The sequence below is a fragment of the Spermophilus citellus genome, assembly GCF_964194105.1.
Source record: "Spermophilus citellus genome assembly, chromosome: 1".
Lineage (NCBI taxonomy): Eukaryota > Metazoa > Chordata > Mammalia > Rodentia > Sciuridae > Spermophilus > Spermophilus citellus.
In genome coordinates this window covers 209669732-209690592 of record NC_138182.1, presented here as the reverse complement: position 1 = coordinate 209690592, position 20861 = coordinate 209669732, and the positions used below count along the sequence as shown (strand labels likewise).

Sequence of the window (20861 nt, the reverse complement as noted above, 5' to 3'; positions counted from 1 at the left end):
TCTAAACCAATGAGAAGAGGCTGAAAGACTTACTTTCAATAAAGGCATTATAAAGTGCAAGAATAGAAAGTGTAGCATATAAAACAAGGACTCTAAACAAACAAAAAACAAAAACAAAAACCCAGGCTAATAAATTAACCCCTAGATAAAAGGGGTAGAGTATCACATAAAAATACTTTCAAGGAAACATTAAATTTGAATGTCACAACCTAGTTTGAAATGAAAATTAACAAAAATAAAATTGATATCTAATTTCAAAATTAGTTTAATATGGTACTTTGTTGTATAAAAGGTTAACAGTAAGTATAAAAACTTGCCATTTATTTGAAACTTTCATTTGTTAATGTAATGATTATTAGATTTTTTTCCCCCCTCAAACTAGTCCTGTATTTGGCAAAATTTGAAAATTTAAAAAGGAGGTCTCTGGGGCAGGGGATATAGCTCAGTGGTCGAGTGCTTGCTTGGCATGTGGGAGGCCTTGGGTCCAATCCACAGTACCACACATATACAAATAATAATAATAAATATAAAAATAAAGAAAAAAATTTCATGAAGTGGTCTTAAACATATGAAGAAAAAAGAATCGTTCTTTTCATTCATTCCTATCTCCCAAGTTGTTTACTGGGATCATTTTCTTGCCCAAAATGCTTACATACGAATTACAGTTCAACACTTAAAACTTCTTCCTTTGGTCCTCCTCTTCTTCCTCCCCCTCCCTCTTTCTCCTCCCCCTTCCCTATTCCTCCTCCTCTTCCTCTTGTTCCTCCTTCTTCTCTGAATACTGAATCAGATTTCTACTTCTTTTGAATACCCACAATCCCTAGTGAATATTCACAATGGCACAAGTATTATGCTAAGTATTTTACATACATTTTCTCATTTATCATTATCCTACATGAGGTATGTGTTATCTCCATTTATTTTTTAACAAATGAAGAAAATGACACATAAAGAGTTTAACAATTTATAAAGTGAAAAAGTATTTATTAAGGAAATAGCTACAGATTCATAAGAGATTTATAACTGGTCAATTTATCCAATTTCTTTAAAAATGGTAAACTCTACAAGACACACAGGTAATTCCATTTGTTAAAATTAGTTTGTATTATTTACGTATTTTGTAATATTTAATTATTCATAAGCCCTGTGACTCTCCAAAAAAATGAGTTTAGTATATACTGTTTTTGAAGGTTTTTGACTCTTTTTTTTTTTTTAGAATTGTGTCTAGTGGGATTGATTTTGTATAAAAACAAATGTAGAAATCATGCTCTAATGTTTGCAAATGGAGTCTTAAGTTAACTCCAAGCTCTGTAGGTTTTACTTGACCCACTAAATATTAGTTAAATGAAGAACTTAGTTATAAAATTGAGAAACCATTTTCAGAAATTGACTCAGAAGAATATTATTTCTTATTTCTAAAAGAATCACCTCCACAAAGCCTCATGTTTTCATTTTTGAATTCATTTAAAAACAATACTTTGGGAAAATAATGGCTCTTCTTTCTTCTAACAAGGACCACTTAAAACATCAAGTAGCAATTTACTCAATTTTTCTTATCTTAGTTTTCTCATTTGTAAAATGATCCTAATAATCCAAGGGTCATAAATGAAATAATGTGTTAAATTACTTTGAGTTGCTTGGGGAAAAATGCAACAATTCATGATGATAGTATCACTTAGAATATAATGCCCAATCACTTTATATACTAATACTAGACACACATTAGCTACTAACGAGGACAAATGTTCTTACAGTTACGTTAGACATTTCTAAGTACCATAAAGAGAAAGAATGTAAAATATTTCAGCCACTGCCAAGCCAGATGAGAAGTGATTATGTGTAGGCAAAACATATTAGCAAGATTCACACTGCTAATCTCCCAAGCTATATGAGAGTGTTCTTAAAGAGTACTAAATGTATAAAAATTGAGATATTTATTTGGTCCAGTTCTCATCTTTATATGCATGGCAGATACTAGGGCAACACCTTCACAGGCACAAAAATGTCCAAAATGGGAAACTTCAACACCTAGGAGACACACATTCATGCTTAGGTGAATGTTTAGGAGGGAGTTACTGAGAGGCAGAAGAGATAATTCATTGCGCGTAAATAGGACAGGATGATCAGAAAAAGAGAAGGAGGAGGAAGAAGAGAATCAGGCATATTTTTTCAGGCATTCAGCACTAATTAATGAAAACAATCTAACACAAATTAAGTATGAAGTGCCAAACAATGTTTAGGTGCTTTATGTTTAATTTCCCTTTTAAATTGCAAAAACAAATATATAACATCAATATTAATGACCCATTTAGAAATGAGGAAACTGAAGTTTAGAGAGATCACAAAGCTAATGAATGAAACAGAACTGTTATGGAGATTTAACTGACCTTCATTCATTCAACAAATACTTTTAAGGTATGTTCTGTGTGCTAGTTATCAGTCTGAAGTACTATGAACAAGGTAAAGCACACAGGATACAATGGTAAGCTGCCCCCGCTTTTCTGGAACTCACTGTGGCTGAGACACAAATTAAATACACCAGTATGTCAATTAAACTTTCACTTATAACTGTGACAATAAGAAGTACACGGGTCTTCACTCAGTAAAGACAATCAGGGATAATTTCCAAGGAAGTATGGGCTGAGAGGAAAAAGAAAGGGAGGGACAGGAGGATGGAAAGAGGATAAGGTGATTCAGAGTTGTCAGGCAAATGGAAAGGAGGAAGGTTCTAGGTAGAATTTTTTTTTTTCAAAGACTCTGTAGCAAGAAGGAAACATGGAGTATGGAACAATGAAAAGGTCGTTAGGTATTGTAGCAATTGTCTCTTTCTTCAGGACACTTCTGCAGGGAGATTGCTGTTACAAATATGCAAATTTAGACCCAAATAGGCATGGTCCTGTGTTGGAGCATGTTAAACTGAAGGAGAGTGAATGAGATGAGCTGGATATGATGGCCACAACTGGAGGATGCAGGGCTTTATAGGTGTCTCAAGAATCAGGGTCTTTATCCTACAAGTAATGGGCAGCCACTAATGGTTTTTAGCAGGGAAGTGACATAATCAGATCTGTATTTGAATAAGACCATGCTTGCTGACTGCTGCTGTGAACTTCCAGATAAAATGGTTTATAAATATTCTTAAGCAAATCATGTCTTCTTATTATATTGTAAGAACAAATCACAATCACACTCTTTTGCTTCTATAGCAACAGATACCTTCTTCGAGATCATTGCTACTCAAAAAGTTGCCCAGGGTTCACAGGAACAGGAACAGCATCACCTGGGAGCTTGTTGAAAATGCATAACCTCAAGCCCTACCCATGACCTACTAAATTAGAATCTGCCCTTTTAACCAGATCCCCAGGTAACATGTGGCTGCACTACATTTTACAAGAAGTTTTGTTTGATATAATCCTGTTCTGCCACCATCCACAGCAGCTCCAACACTAGTTGTTTCTGGTCTAGAAAAACCCAATGGAGCCCACAGATGTTTCTGGATTAGTAAGTTCATCATCATTCTTAAGCAGAATTTTTGGTTGAAAAGGAATATGTAAAAACACACAAATATGATTCTACTATTTCTGGTAAGAATGAAGAACAAATCTAATGAAGAAGAAATTAGTGAACAAAGCAGAGTCCTCTAGTGCAGATGTTGTTACTGGTTACAGTAGACTATGACATACTATCAGTTTTAGGTGAGCTATGAATACCAAGTAGGAGTATATTCTCACTTCAGGTCACCTCCTTTAAGATGGTCATAAAATGGCACTTTGGTCATGCCTATAAAATGGTATACACATACACACACCACCATCACCATGTATAACAAAATACCAAGCTTCTGCCATAATATGTCTCATATTACCTAAAAGATCAAGAAAACAAGAGAATTTGATTAATTTATTCATTTTAAGTCAACTGTGGGTTGGTAATAGTAATAGTCTGTTAGCTAGAGATTTCTTTGTTTCTTGATTATCTTTAGGCACTTTGTGACAGGTTAAAAAATACAAAACACACTATCAAAATTATCCATTGTTGAGGTTCCTGATTGATCCCATGGATTTTGCAACACTGCTATTTGGTAAATATTCTGTAGTTCTGTTGGAGGCCATGTGGTATAGACTGGAAACCTAGCTTTGGGAAGCCATCTGGCTGGGTGCAATCCTGCTTTGCCATTTACTAGGTATGTAACTTGGATTTCACCATGTCTCACTTTACTCACCTGTTAAATGGAGATAAATGTACTTACCACCCAGAGAGGGTAGGAGGCTTCAGTGAGTAAACACATTTAAAGCATTTAAAAACATTGTCTGCAGCATATTAAATACTATGTATTTGCTAATTTGTAGTTGTTATATTATACCTGAATATCAACAGAAGCCAAGAAGTTTCACTGTGAATCATTTTTGGGCCAACAGGCAAAGGAAAGCATGTTATTCATACTTCCTTCAAATATCACTAGCAGAAAAGGTCACCTGCTGAAAACTGGGAAATTGCCACATATTAATTCCTTGGATGCCACATGTAAGAAATCTATATAAAGCCATGTGGCCTCAGCAAGGTAATTAACAAAATGGTTCCCCCTGTATCTCTAGTGCCCAGGATCACAGAACTACAGCCCCACTGAACATCCCAACAGTTTTTATTTTGAGACAGGGTTTCATGAAGTTGCTAAGGCTGGCCTCAAACTTGTGATCCTCCTCCCTCAGCTTCCTGAGTTGGTGGGATCACAGGCTGTGCCATCACACCTGGATGTTTTTAGTCATTAATCCAAAATAAGGCCTTATAATTTAAAAATCCTCTACAAACATTTGTATTTCAGAGTTTTCCCCACTTGGATTCAAGATAGACTAACATAAAACAAACAAACATCACTGTATCATGCGTCCAAAAGAATGTTATTTTAAACCACCTCCATTGAAATTGGTTAATTTTTATCAAGTTTTAACAATGTAATCATTGCCTCAAAATATTATTTTAGTACAAGAGAAATTATTACCCATAGCAAAACCATGATTCTACTTCTTTGAAGCTTGCAGTCTATGATGCATATATTATAAATTGAAATTTTACCATTTATTTGTTTAATTTTTCTATTTTCTGATCCCCAGGGAGGGTGGTCATTTCCCTACATATTCACCTGATTAAAAAAAAGAAATTCTGATAAATAATTTTCATAGAACAAAAGCAAAAGCCAAAGACATCACTCTCACTATGCAATAAATAGTTTTAATCTTACATTATATGGTTATTTATCAAGAAAAATCTATACCTAATGGGATTCAATAATTGACCATCAAACAAAGAGAATTGTTTTAAAATATGTATATTTAAAACATGTACTTACTATCTCTGTACTCTTAATTCCTGAGGCAATTTAATGCAAAGCTAAATTTTATCAGTTAGACGAAAAAGCATTATTTATAAGAAAAACTCCCTCATAAGAACCTGGTGATTATGTTGCTTAAAATACTTAATTCAAAGTATTTTACTGCAAAATTTTACTTCCCTAAAAATGACTAAACTTCTAAGTTACCAAACAGAGTTCTGAAATTCTGAGATTTTTAATCAAATGAAAAGAAAATTCTTGCAAAAAATACTAGAAATTAATTAATTTTAATGTACCTAATAATTTCTATCTTATTATAGTTAATAAGATTCCATGAGTATCTTGTTTCTAACTTAAAGTGACAGGAATTCTATTGGAACTTAATACGTTGGTCAATAAATTGATTAGTAAATTCTGTCACTTCATCTTCATGGTATTTGAAGTAGCTAGTGAAATTCAATTTCAGATCAGCCATGTAACCTAATAGCCTTTGTAAAAAGTGATGGGTATTTGACTAGGTTAAGTAAATATAGTATTGTAGTTCAAAAGAAGCACAACTGAAGGTGTACAATATGGTATCTTTGATAACTATAACTCTGTTTAAAATTGCATCATAGTATACATACCAGAAGGCAGATGTTATATATTTGACAAGTAAATAGGGGATTCATTTGTAAGAAAACATAGTTAAATATTTATAATTTTTCATCCTATACTTAGTGGCTGTGTCAATACAGTGAAAAGGTTTGATCTCAATTGATTTTCCTGTCTGTTCTAGATAACTCTATGTTATAAAGAAGACCATTTCTCTTAAAGGATTATGCCTGTGAGTTTCAATGACTGTATCAGAGGAACTGTCTCAGTCGTGTCAGATACTATCCATGTCATGCAGCCACTTTTCCTGAAAGCTCAGAGGATAAAATCTTCAGATGCTCCAGTTCCTGATGTAAAACAGTGCAGTTTTTGCATTTAACCTATGCATATCCTCCCATATACTTTAAATCATCACTAGATTACTAATAATGCCTACTACAATGTAAATGCTATAAAAATAGTTGTTAGTCTTTATTGTTTAAGGGACAAGAAAAAAGTCTGTATATGTTCAGTACACATACAACTTTTTTTCCTGAATACTTTGTGATTGTTGAATCCACGGATATGGAACCTATAGATACAGAGGGCCAATTTTATTTATTCTAAACTCCAATGTTCTTTGATTTTTATTTTTTTTTTGTTTGTCTTTTTTTTTTTTTGTACCAGAAATTGAACCCAGGGTTTCTTAACCACTGAGCCACATCCCCAGCCCTTTTTATATTTTATTTTGAGGTAGGGTCTCACTAAGTTGCTTAGGGCTTCACTAAGTTGCTGAAGCTGGCTTTGAACTTGCAGTACTCCTGTCTCAGCCTCATGAGCTGCTGAGATTACAGGTGTGTACCTCCGTGCTCAACTAAAACTTCAATGTTCTTATTTTTAACATGAAGATAACAATAGTATAAACTTTATAGGCTTATAATTAGATGACAATGTAAAGGGCCCACACTCTGCCTGACACCAAATATGTACATAAAATGCTATTATTTGATAAAGAATTTTTCCTAGTGCCACTTTCCCCTTAGGAGATTGGAGTTGCAATTTGAAGCTAAGGAAAGTACTTTCAGGTGAAACTTTCACTTTTTTCCTTTTAAAATATTTATTTATTTTAAAGAAATAAATTTTATTTTGTTATTCATGGAAAGAAGTTCCAGTGGGATTTTGCTACATTGTGATGTACAATATTGCTTCAGGACTAAAGGAAAAAATCGAATTCAGTATTTGGAAGAGAAATAACCTCTGCACCTGTGCTTCAGCACAGTGAGGCCTGGGGAGTTCTGGTGAACTAAGACACCACATGGTTTTATGGTTTTGAGATCACCAGGGAAGAAGCAGTATTCTCACAAGAGGTGCCTCTTCCAAATGACTTTTGAGAAACTGGACGTGAAGGTGGATGGGTGAGAAGCATTTGGGGAACTGGTCCTGAGTAGATATGAGAAGTCAAAAATTACCGGAAATGACTAGAGCAATTTGGACAGGGGATTGCTGTGAAGCTCAGTTTCATACCAAGAGGATGACCTGGAGATATTTGCCTCATTCATACACAAATATAGCAATAGCAGGCAGAGAATGCTAAGGACAGATGAAGTAGACAAGGTTGGGGATGCTGTGGAGTTCAAGGGAGAAAGAAATCAGCATGAGGAGAGTATTCAGAGACCTGGACCACAAAAGAAATCAGCATGAGGAGAGTATTCTGGCCCTTGAAAAATGGCAGAGGCCAAGTTTCCTGAGGAACAGATTTTAAGTGGGAAAAACAGGTGAGTACAGGTGATGAGGAAATACATGCATAGGGCTTCAGCAACAATGACTGGAAAAGGGCTGAGTGGGTGGGTAGTCTGTGAAAGGGAGAACTGGAATAAAGGCTAGGAAAATAGTCTAGGGTCATATTTCAATGGCTTCAGGATCTGGATTCAGTCCTTCCGGTGATGAGAAATGAGAGAAAAAAAAATCTTTTGATTAAGGAAACCTCTAGTGAAACTAGTTATTCATAAGACTAATCTGGATTCACATGTGGTATAGAATAGGAGAAATGCACAGGGGTACATGAACATGGTTAGAAGACTTCATATTTGAGAGGAAGCACAATGGAATATAATATTGGCACAACATTACTTGCCATTTTCTAAAATAGCATCTATAGGGAAAAAAGGAAACCTAGTTAAGTGTAGTCTTCTATTACACCTCAATTTCCATGGGAGAAATTATTTATTTCTCCATGTGCCAATGGATATGGCAGTAAGCCATAGCTTGCTTATTCATAAATTGCATAAGCACACTTTAAGATACACTAAAATTTCCAGTATTGCTTTAATGCAATCCCTCTTTATCTCTTTATTTATTATCTAATTCAGGCATGTGCTTTAAAAAATATAACAGTGTTCTTCCAATTTCCTTAGGCATCTCAATCCCTGATTATTGAAGTACTTCTATATAATGGTAGTTGTGATAGAAGAGTGTCATATAAAAATATTGTTTCCCCTCATTCAGAGTCCCTGAAAAAAATAATTATTATATAGGTTGGTAAATCAATTCAATAGTTTGCCTGCTGCTAATCCCTGTTGATATATGCAGTTGGTTTACATTCTTCTGCCAATATTTCAGTAGGAAAAAAGTTTCATTCAAGCAATGAGTGGGTTTTTGAGGACATTCTTGTAACTACAAATACTCACTTGAGCTCTGCAACAAGATTCTTGGTAAAAGACCGTCATTACTCAGTAGGGTTTCCAGAAGCAGGTTCCAGTTACAACCTGGCTGGGATAAAAGCAGTTTCAATTGACCCTCCGCTTTCAGTCCTCCAGCTGATGGAGTCCTTTCAAAATGCAAGATAAAGATGGAGTAATGAAGTTAATTTATCTATGAAATTAATAGCCTTAAAGTACAGATGTAATGCTAACTCCTTTAAATGTCAATTCCTCCCAGATTAGTCTGAAAATGCTTTCATGCTTACTTACTTTCGGGTTGCTCAGGGAAGGAATTACATTTAATCTCAACTAGCTAAAAGCAAATTAACATTTGGTAGCTTGCCAAATTTCAAACTGATACAAAATAACCATGTCTAGATTTCACAGAACCATGTCTATTTTTGTTTCATGGAGAAAAGAAATTATTTATGCCCTTATTCTAAATGCATTAATTCATTCACTCAACAAATACACAAGGAATGCCTACTATGTGCTATTAATTAACTCTTTTTGTTATTCACGGAAAGAAGTTCCAGTGGGATTTTGCTACATTGTGATGTACTATGTGCTATGATGACTGATGAAACTAAAGGAATCAAAGCATCTATCAAGTGTCAACCATAATATAATTATGTAATATGTAAAATCTTAAATCAACATGCAATCAGCAGAACTGCTACTAATAGTAACATTGCTATCTACTTGGATAATAATTTCATCAAAGAGAAATACTTCTAAGGTGAATAAGCTTCTTTTTGCAAAATTATCATCAGTGTTGAATAGAAAATTGAAAACAGGTCTCCCACATCCCCATCAATGTATTGACAGGAGATCAGAAAAGTAAAGTAGAAATTAGAAACTGACAATACAATTCACTTTTCTCTTAAAATATCTCAAAATTTAGATCATATGAAGGTCACAACATGGGAAATTAACTTGCAACAACAACCATCACAAAGCAGGCAACAGTCAAACACTCTAGTTGGGCCACATTGATTGTGAGAACAGTGTGCCATTGGGAAGGAAAAGTGTTTGAGGAATGCAGAATTGTGAATGAGAGGACTGGATGCTCCAGACTGAAGAGGTATAACTAAGAGAGACAATTTGTGGTATTAACATTAGGGGATGCTGTTGACTGAGTGGTGAGTCATCCAGTTATCAACACAGTCAAGACTTCTGGTTTTCTAAGCTTGGGCCCCAGACCAGAAGCATTAGCGTCACCTGAGGCCTTGTTTAAAATGCAAATTCTCAAGCTTTATTCCACTAGAAATTTGGGAGGTAGGTCCGCAAAATCCATTTTGACAAGCTCTCTCTAAGAGAAGCAGATGCATGTTAAAGTTTAGGAACCATTGTAGTAGGCAGTGCATTTGGGGACACAGGTAGTAGAAACAGAATGAGTTAGCACCATCTGCGGTCTCCATGTCTTTGTGCCCATGCAGGTCAGCCTTGGCTGATACTTGCAATGGACTGAGTATTTATGTTGTCCCCAAATTCAAAACCCCAACCCCAATAAGATGATATCTTGAGATGGGGTTTTTGGATCATAATTGGTTCATGAAGGTAGAATCTTCAAGAATTAGATTAATACCGCTATAGAAGAGGCCAAAGAACTTCCTTGCCCTTTTCTACCATGAAGATATCAGAAGTTGGCTGTTGAAAGAAGGTCCTCACCAGAATGTGACCTTGCTGATAACCTAACTTCCAGGCTTCAGAACTATGAGAAATAAATGTCTCTTGCTTAAGTCATCAGAAATATGGTCTGTTTTTTATAACTGCCTGAGCTAAGACACCATTCACTCGATGAATTTTCTATGACCCTGAATCTTTATCTTAATCTTACCCAATCTTGAATTTGCAACAACAACAACAAAAATTCCCACTTTTTTCCCCTGAGAACTCTTGACTAAAATTTTGTCTTCACAGCGGTATCACTCTGAATTAAAACACTTATGACAAGCATTCATATTTTAGCACTTGATTATTTCTTCAAAACTTTATTTCACTATCCAGATTCAAGTCTCTGAAGATATTCATTTTATATACCCTAAAGCTCCCAAACTCAGCACATTTAAACTCTCTATAAACATTAGCTGATTGACTTGTCTGCTCCTAAATGAGTAGGCAAAGTTTTAAGAAAAAAAAAAGCTTTGCTAAAAGTATGAATTAAACAAAATCAAGAGAATTTGAGGATATAAAATGAAGAAGTTTGAAAGTACCTCTTCCTTTGCTTGGCTTTGCATTGGAACAATTCATACCTTCTGACCCACAAAAATTTTCAGCCTGTGCTTAAAATTTGGACAGACTCAGACTCTATATGAAGCTTCAATAACATAACTGGAAGCCTGCAAACTGCTCAGGCACTTGGTAGGCTGTGTTAGTTAGGGAAAGTCCTGCCCTGGCTGGGGAGTGAAGAGAGAAGAGGGGAGTTACTTAACCCTCAGGCTGGAGGAATCAAGTTCACCAGTTCTGAGCATCCCAGGAGTTCTGATTAACTGTCCCAGAGAGTTCTGGTGTTTGGAGAAGTTCCAAATGTGGCACCAAAAGATACAATACTCATCCTTACTACTTCCATAATAAACCATAAATGCTGACTTAGAGAAGCTCCCCTGAGGGATAGTAGAGGAAAAACTGTTGGTAGTAAGTTATGTATTTAAATCAACTTTGTTTTTTAAAGTTTCCTATCAATATGTTGTGCTCAAATTGAGAGCTGACTTAAGGATAGAACTGAAAAACCCCAGTTTGGCTGCAGTTAACAGAAGGGGATCTTGGAGAAACAGTTTGAAGAAGGAGGCTGGAACTGGATCATGGAGGTCCTCCTCATATACCAAGGTGGGGATTTTGAATCTATTGAAGAGTTTAAGGTAGACGAATTTCCTGATCTGTTTGCAGTGAAGAAGGGATGGAGGTGGTTAGTGTTTTTACTCAGCCCTTCAGTCATGTAACAAAACAAAATAATTTGAATGTCATTTCTTTCCACTGTAACTGCATACCTGGTTATAAATAAAATCTCTCATTTACCAGATGGAAAGCTGTTTGTTGAAACATACCTCAGTTCTTGGATCTTTCAACTTATCACAATTTTGAAATGTACAGTAGAATGACTCACTATGAAGAAAAATAAAATAGTACAAACATTCCTAAATCACCAAGCTCTGAGTAATAAAATGCATTGAGGAGTCTGTGTTGGGCATATGGTGAAGCATATGTTCCCTCATCCTTTGAGCTGGTGGATCTGTGAAAGTGAAATTAGCCTTAAAAAAATGATAGAAAGGGAAATTTTAGATATATGTATATATGTATGTATCAAATATGTACATGTTGAATTCCATCATGATACAAAGAAGAGAACAAAACTGTATTAGTTCAACAGAACTCATACATCTCATATTGAAAGACAAAACAAATTTATGACTATGTTGAATTAATCCATTATGTCTCATCTTCCACTTACAGAAGACCTAAAAAAACTTAAATTGAGCAATAAATATACCATTTATAGTAACTCTGAAATAAATATTTATGTTTTTAGAATTCTGATCTTTTGAGAAAAGTAATAGATAAATGATTATGATAATATTAACATTATTAATGGTATCATTAACAGTATTAATGATACTAAATCATATAATAAGCTGTAGATTATGATTTCCAATCTTTTTTTTTTTTGAGAGAGAGAGAGAGAGAGGGAGAGAGAGAGAGAGAGAGAGAACTTTAATATTTATTTTTTAGTTTTCGGCGGACACAACATCTTTGTTTGTATGTGGTGCTGAGGATCGAACCCGGGCCGCACGCATGCCAGGCAAGCGCGCTACCACTTGAGCCACATCCCCAGCCCCTTCCAATCTTTTTAATGCACCTGTTTCAATTTCATTAAAATATTCACAGAATTGAAAACTTGGGACTTAATGAGTTAAGATTATACTCTAAAAATTGCTGTTTCTGGGGCTTGGATTGGCCTAAAATTTTTTTCAAATCCCTATAGTAATGGAGTTCAACCATCACTGGTTTATGAAAATAACAAATTATTGTAAAAATGTTAGCTGTATTCGGGAATATTTATATAAATTAATCAAGTAGTTTGTTTATAATTTAAAAAAAAATTTTGGTATGTGTTTATACTGAAATAGAAAACTTGTTTTAAAAAGTCTCTTCTATATCAGCACATACAGTCCTAACTTTCAGCTTGACTGTTAAAGCCCAGCCTGAAAGAAGGCTCTGAAGCAGGTTTGAACTGTGAGCAATTTTACTGCTCAGGCTTTATGACCATGGGATTCATTTATCCTACCATATATGTATCACAAAGAAGTTACAAGATTAGCAAAACATTAGAATGGACTTCTAAAAGCACAATGTGGGATAATATCCAGTGGTGATGGAGCACTATTCTTCTAGATTTGATATTTACTTTGAACTAACAGTCAAATTGTTGGCTTCAGTAGATAAACTATATACGTCTGGGAACCAAGGGGTGAAAGTAGGAAGGACCCCTCTTACTAAAGCTCTTGATGATTCTCTTGAAATTTGTTCTTTTTATTCCCCTAATCCCCAGAAGCTCTGTGCAAGTGGAGGCCTTGGTTTCCATGGTGGGGTAGGGTATATACACCTCTAACAGAAGACCATTTAGGATTCCACTAAACCTAAAATCATAGTTGCCATGAAGTTATCTTTGGTTCCCCCTGTCAGAAGTCTATCAGGCAAAGAAAGAAATCACTCTATTGGCAAGGGCTATTAAACCTAGTTATCATGAAGAGCTAGGGTTGTTGCTGCATAAGACAAGCAGGGAGAAGTATCTGTAACTGAAGGGATTCCTCAGGGCATCTCTTGATGCTCTCAGGTTTGTTAATGACCATATGCAGGAGAAAGCAATGACTGCCATTCTATTCCATAAAGAATGGAAACTAATGAGTTCACCCCCTGGAGGATGACGATCATAGTGACTGCCCTGGGCAAGCAGCATAAGTCAGCAGATATGAGGGTCAATAGTGAAGGGAAGATGGGAGAGTTGTAGAAGAATATAATGATGAATATTATTTCAGACTCAGAAATAACTGCCACAGGGAGTACTCTACCTTGTCCTACCAACTCTTTCCTAATTAAATTTTTCTTAGAAAGAAAGAAAGAAAGCCAAGCACCTTGAAGAATCAATAATAGGCCTCTGAGAACTTAATATGAGAAAGAAGTGGATCTCAATAGTGCAAGGGGGGACCATAGCAGATGTCCGTGACCCTACATCCTTTTGCCCTTACCTCACAGTTCACACTGGATTGAACAAAGGAGCAAAGATGCTTTCAGTGTATGTGTTAGAGTCTGTAAACAAGTCAGGATGGCGCCTGGTATTTTGCCAGGGGGAGTGGTTTGTGAGGTGGCGCCAGCGAGCCATTAAGTATGGAGATTCCTTATTGGTTGACTTCTGTATCTAGTTTATGTTAATTAAGATAAGCTGTGTGGAATGTATATATACCCCTCCTGTCCTACAATAAATGGCTCCCACTCCTGCTGTGTCAACGTACACAAGTTGTTCGTCACCCCCCCCCCCCCACCGCTTACTTGTTTACAGACTCTAACACTATGTTTTTTTCCAGCAAGACAGGCTGTTAGTGCCCTCAATCAATGACCAATGGGAGCTGGAGCATCAATACCTCAACATCCTTGTTCCTTTGGTAGAATAACTCTGAACTGCATATTTCATACTGGTTCTCACAATTCCCCAGATGCTTCAAGTTCCAGTCATTCCCTTGATAGTTGGTTTGATTATACAAATCTTTCTTTTCTTCACTTATTCATTCCCCTTAAAGTGTTGTCACATAGAAAATAAACTATATTCACTTGAGTCTTTGTCACAGGGTATGTATTTTGAAAAAATTCTAACTTGGAGATGCACAAAAGTACTTAGTGTTCATTTCAACCTAATCCTTGTTTCAGGAATCTTAAGATATTAGTCCAAGGCCATTTAGCTAATAAATGTAGCTGGTGGACTTCGAACCCAGGTGTCTCTGACTTCAGAACCTATCTTCAGGCTAGGGGTGTAGCTCAGTGGCAGAGTGCTTACCTAGCTTGTGTGAGGCACTGTGTTCGATCCTCAGCACCACACAAAATAAATAAAGTAATTAAATAAAGGCATGCTGTCCCTGTACAACTATAAAAATATTAAAAACAAAAATACAAAACCCATGTTCTTTCCATTACTCTATTTTTCCCCTATTCAACCTGAAGGATATTTGGTGAATAAATTGCATTTTCTGAGGAAGTTTGGCTCTTTTGAACCTCCTGATAGAAGATACTTTGTTTTTGACCAAAATAAAGTTTATGATTTCAGAGCTGATTCCCAAATTAGAGCCATGTTACTGATCTCAACCAGATGATTCTTGTCATGGATTACTAAGACAAATTTATATCAGAGACTATAAATTACATGACTCAAAGGACAAAGGTAATGGTATAACAAAAAAGAAACTGAGGGTAAAAGCCTTAACAGGGAAAAACAAAAGTGGAGAACTTCTCATATTATGGCACTCTCTTGATTTCCCATAATTTATCCTTCAAAATCATTCTAAGAAAAAAATAAGCAATTTGTCATCTTTTTTCTAAGAAGATATTTTTAGTACCTGATAGAAAAGTTGAGGGAAAAAACTCAAAATATTTTCTTTATCACTTTTACCACAAGTGTGAAAATGATATGTAGTTTTAGCATTGAAAATATTTGCATATATTTTAATCTCTATATTGGGTACAGCCAAGTCTCTATAATCTTTAATTATTATAAGTAGAAATTAAGTAGAATATATCTATATACATATACATATATGTATATATATTAGGTAGGATGTATATATATTAGGAGGTACACACACACACACACACACACACACATACTTTTTTTTTTGGCCTTAATTTTTAAAATAGCCTTGTTCACTAATGTAGTCAACATTCTCATTTCTTCAATGTTGGCTATATCTATACTTATGTGGTGTACAATGTAGAAGGTAGTTGTTCAAACCAAGAAGACTTATGCTGATTTCCTGATTTTTAGCAAACCAGTCTTTTTCTTGGGATGATCCCATTTTCTAAAATATCCCCCAAAGATAGTATTTAAAATTCACAGAGCCGTACTTCGATGTTACACTAGTTAGCATATTCCATTCCTAAAAATATATATCATCTAATTTTAATTTTAAAAATAATAAAACATTTCAGCTACCAGTTTGGGGCTCTCTCCAATGTCCCAATCTAGCACTGAGTCACTAAGGCACTGGATCACCCAGCCTCCCCTCTTGAGAAGCAGAGGTTATCTTCTGGAGCTGTTGACTATTATCAGTCTCTGTCCACCAGATAATACCCTGTATTAGAAAGTTCAAAAAAGGTCTCCCAAGCATCACACTTCTGATAAGTACAGAGAGCCAGGGAGAAAGCAGTTCAATATTCTTTCCATTTTATCACACTTGTAGTAGGTCCTTTCAACATGCTTAGATAATTGATAAAATCTTCCACTTTGTGAAACACACAACTCTTTACTAACACAGCAGTCATGAAGGATTGTTTAGTAAGTACGCATATGATAAGTGCCTTGGAGGCTCTTTAACTCATTTAATTTCTCCTGACCCTCTCAGAAGAATATGCTTCAAGATGGAGGAAGTAGACAACGGTATTGCATGCTACTTGCAAGTAGGTCAACAAAGATTGTATTGCATTTATGTTTCAACTTCCTCACCAAAATTTAAACTAAAACTGAAACCCACATAGTGTAATTCACTTTGCAAGATCATAAAATTAACAACTATGTAAGTCACATCTGTCCAATGGGAACACTTATTTTTACTATTGCATTGCTGACTCCATTTCTATTATTTGTATAATACCTTTAAATCACAATAGAAAAAGAAAATATAAATGTTAAGCTATCTAGGTATATGAAGTACCTGAATCAGTTGCCAATTTTCTCTTAATGATGGTCCACAGACACTGCCTTTCCCCTTGAAAATATCTTCTAAGATCTAGCTGTTTATCCAGACTTGTGGAACAGCCACTTTCGAGCTTTGGTGTTAGAAAGCTATTGTTACTTTTCCCTGGCCACTGGCTCTTCATAACACTTAGCACCTCATCAGAGTAAAGGCTCTCTCATCTCTTCCTTCAGTTCTGTGCAGTAGCTCGTCAGCACCAGTTGGCAGACAAACTTTGTCCTCCTCTCTAGATGTTCTCTCCCTAGTATACTAGCAGTCACTTTCTCATCAAAATTGTACCTCCCATGCCTGAGCTTTACCACTCAGATCAAACGTTTATACTTGTTAACATGACACCCATCTGATAATACTTTTAATTCATTCATTCATTCATTCATTTAAATAATATTTACTGGATGACTTCTATGTGCTCAACCATGAAGACAAACCATTAAACAAAAAACAGTACCTATTCTTATGAAATTTAGTTGGGGATAAACATACAGTGCACATGCTCATACAAAATTATAATGAAAATTCAAAGAAGGAAAAGCAAAAGATGTTCTTAAAAGGTGTAGCAAAAAGAGGTGAAGTAGTCTCTGGAGTCAACTTCACTGCAGAAGCAACATGTAAGCTGAGATACAAAAAGAAGTTGGCATTAACTAGGTGAAGAAGGAAGACATTTAAGGAAATGGAAAAATATGTGCAATGATCCTGTGGCAGAAAGGAGTAGCTTGGGAAGGAAATGTAAAAATACTAAAGTGTGGATAACAGTTTCCAGGGCAGTGGATAAAAGAAGCATTTGGAGAGGAAGGTAAGACCCTCATCTATGTAGATCTTATTAAAGACAGGGGAATTCATGAGAGGATTTTTAAGGCAAAATATAAAATGATAAAATTGGAGCTATGAAACTAGATCTGGGTTTGAGAAACTTCTGACTGCAGTTTAGAGAATACTAGAAATGAAGGTCAACATATCAGTGGGAAGAAAGCTAGTAGGTAATTGCCGTAGTTAGAGAGAGATGATGCTGGTTTGGACTAAGACAAAAGTGATGTTATGGATAGTAGTTATTAGAAGTTAAAATTAATGAGACTTAGTAATTCATTGGATATGTAGGAGAAGAAAAGAGATGTCCAGATTTCCTCTGGAGTCTCCGGTTGAACAATTGGATGGACATTGTTAGCTAAGATAGGGACTAATAGAAGAGATTCAGATTGGAGGGGAAATAACCTAAGTTCAGTTTGGGTAATGGTGACTTCACTCTCTAAGTGTAAATCCCAGAAGGTATTTGTGTATGAGTGGCACCCGTAGTTCTGTAGTCTTAGTAGAGGTTAAAATTAGAGATATGAATAGAACAGGGCACGCAGGAAATCCAGGAAGCCATAGTAATGATAACACCACTTTTGAAAGGTTATTTGATAGAACACTAAGGATAGTCAATATTTAATGGCAAGATTAAAATACAGGAACCTACAAGGAGATAGAGAAACAGCAAGAAAAATGGAAGAAGGAAATTGAGAGACTATTTCAGGAGGAAATCAGGAGAGTATCTCAAGATGGAGGAAGCAGACAATGGAATTGTGTACTGTTGTCAAGTATGTAACTAAGGCTGTATTCTTCACCAATATGTAAAATTTGAGAAAAGGGATTTGTCCTAAACTTCATAATCTGTCTCTTCCCTCACTGTTAATACCCATCGTGATGCCTTACATGGAGAAATTTTATAAATTGCATTTAGTAAAGAAAAGAATAAATACATTTTGGTGAACCTAATACTTAATAGAGCCAAAGGTACCTTAACATATTCAGTAAGGAGAAAGCTCTATGACCTCCAACTAGGATTACATTAAGTAAAAGCATTAAAGAAACAAAACAACAACAACAACAACAACAACAAAAACAGTTGAAAGAAACATCTATGGCTGGACTGGCCATGAATCAAAACATCATATTGTCCTCATAAAAGAAATGAATACTGTTTACTCACACTGATTATGCTTCTTGGATTCAATGTGAAGTTATTACCAACTTGGCAAAGAAAGAACTAAAAAAAAATTTCAAATCTTTAAAGAATCACATGAAGATGAAAGTTTGAAAAATAATAAAAAGCATTATAATGTAATATACTCTAAGTGACTAAGACAGTATTCTTGCTTGAATATTTATATGAAAGCACAGAATAGTGTCATAGTATTAACTTTGGGATTGATATATTCTCAACATGCCTTAGTTTAATCTAATATGAAACTGATTACTCTATCTAAATAAACTCATACTGTCAGTCTATACCCCCGGCTAGGGACAATGAATGTAGCATTTTATAATGCTTTGAAAATACACTTATATTCCCTAAAGTCAAGTCTTATATATTCTATTCCTAGGATTATGAGGAACATAAAAAATTCTGTTTTTTCCATATACTTTATATTTTCACTAGTAAACTTATAGACAAAGTTATGGTCCATAGAGATATTTATACATTTTTAACCCTTAATTTCATGTCCTTTTTCTTTATCTTTTCTGCATTCTTTCTTACTTTTAATTAATTATCCTAATTTATTTAATATTATTGAAAGCTTACGCAAATCCTTTCTGAAACAATGAATAGATATTAACAAATAGAGGAATTAATTACTAAGATCCTTCATAATATTAGCTATTCCAATCACCTCTCCTCTCAGCTTTCCCTTTTCAAAAAAGATAAAGCTAATGTATTTTTAGTTTGTCATCTTGCAACCCATGTATGTCCCTGAACAGTTCATTTTAGTTGCTAAGGGGAAGAATGGAGTTTTAAAAGATAATTTGGGGGTAAAGAGATACACGATAGCTGATATAGGTAGGAGAAATGGATTAAAAGTACAGATTTTTAAAGTCATATGGTGATGGTCTAGGAATTTCCAATACCATGTCTAACAACTTCAATAAAATTATTAAATATATTATTAAATATGTATTAAATTATAAAATAATTTAAATTAATTTGAAATTGCTTTCATTGCTGCCCTAGGTTCCTCTGATTATATCACTGTTCTGTCACATCATAAAGCATGTGGATCATGTCTTTCCAGACAGATTATATGGACCTAACAGAAAATAATTTTCAGAAAGTATGACACAGATGGGTGTAAGGGATGGGGGTCTCATATCATGACTTGCATAAAGAATTCAGAAAGGCCAAGGAAAGAATCAAAGGTATTGCAGGAGAGAAAACTACATTCCTAAAGGTCTAAAGTTGAGAATGAACAATAAATTAAAGATCAGGGAATAATAAACAGACTTAAGGATTTGTGAGGAGACTGACTTAACAGGAGCAGAAAAAGTTGTTGATTGTGCCAGGAAAGAAGGCAGGAAAAAGTGTGGGTGAAGGATTCTAAGGAGGAAAGGGACATAATGAAAACAGTATTTTAGACATTTTAAATAATGGTAAAATGGACTAAGTTCATTACAATAGGCTGGAGCCAAAGAGTGGTCCTAAGAGAACTTTGGAGGGAAAACCAAGTGAACATGATAGAAGACTGGGACTAGGCAAACAAAAAGCTCAGGAGATTTTATCATAGAAGCATTTAAGAACAATCACACTCTTAACAGAGAAGGAGGGAGAACAAGGCAAGAGGGGAAGGAAGAATAGTGGAGGACATCATGCTGGGTTTCCATTATTACAGTGGACCATTCAAGAAACATGGGCAGCTGACATAATCATAATGTTGGAGAAACAGATCTAGAAATACAAAAGTAAAGTCATCTACACAGAGGTTGTAGCCTATGCCATGTGAACAAAGGAAAAATCAAAGAAAATGAGTTTTCCTTTTACTTTCTTTAAAACTTATCTTTAACGTAATAAAATTATATTGTACTCATTCTAAGAAATTTGGAAAATACAAATGCAAATTAATATTATTTGCAAGCCCACTAGCCAGAGACAAAAGCTATAGATGCTGTACTATAAGCTCTTTCAATATTGTTTTTTATATATTTTTGTAAGGTCCTATATACGCTAGTCTAGCATAGGTCAGTCCTTCTCAATTGTGCCTACTTCCAGTAACTGCTCCTTCCCTGGAAAAGAAGGATTATCTCATCTAGGAAGTTTGGGAACTCCACTTTAAGATAAACACTAGTGTGTCAAGGGCTGTGCAATGTTCTACTGTAAAAAAGAGACTTAGTGAGGAACTGACAATCTTATTTCTGCGGGGGAGTGATTTTTCTTGCACATCTCTTGGTATCACCTTGAAGTGTCTTCTCTTTGAAAGGTGGAGATGCACTTGTCAAGAGCTGGAACTTTAGAATGGAATGGGCTAAGTTAAGGTCTGGACAACCCAGCTTTGTTCT

The 20861-nt window shown here is 35.1% G+C and overlaps 1 protein-coding gene across 12 annotated transcripts in view; it reads right to left on the bottom strand.

Moving 5' to 3' along the window:
- Positions 1–20861, bottom strand: part of KIAA0825 — a 387377-nt gene that overhangs the window by 230932 nt on the left and 135584 nt on the right. For 7 of the 12 annotated variants that reach the window (XM_081298010.1, XM_081298007.1, XM_081298004.1 and 4 more), the window contains one exon: positions 8587–8726. The exons of 1 other annotated variant lie outside the window; for it this stretch is intronic. In XM_081298010.1, the coding sequence (XP_081154136.1) occupies positions 8587–8726 (140 nt within the window). Of the gene's footprint in view, positions 1–5855; positions 7575–8582; positions 8727–20861 lie in introns of those variants that run through there. 4 more of the 12 variants (XM_081298013.1, XM_081298014.1, XM_081298015.1 and 1 more) reach the window with 4 other exon arrangements.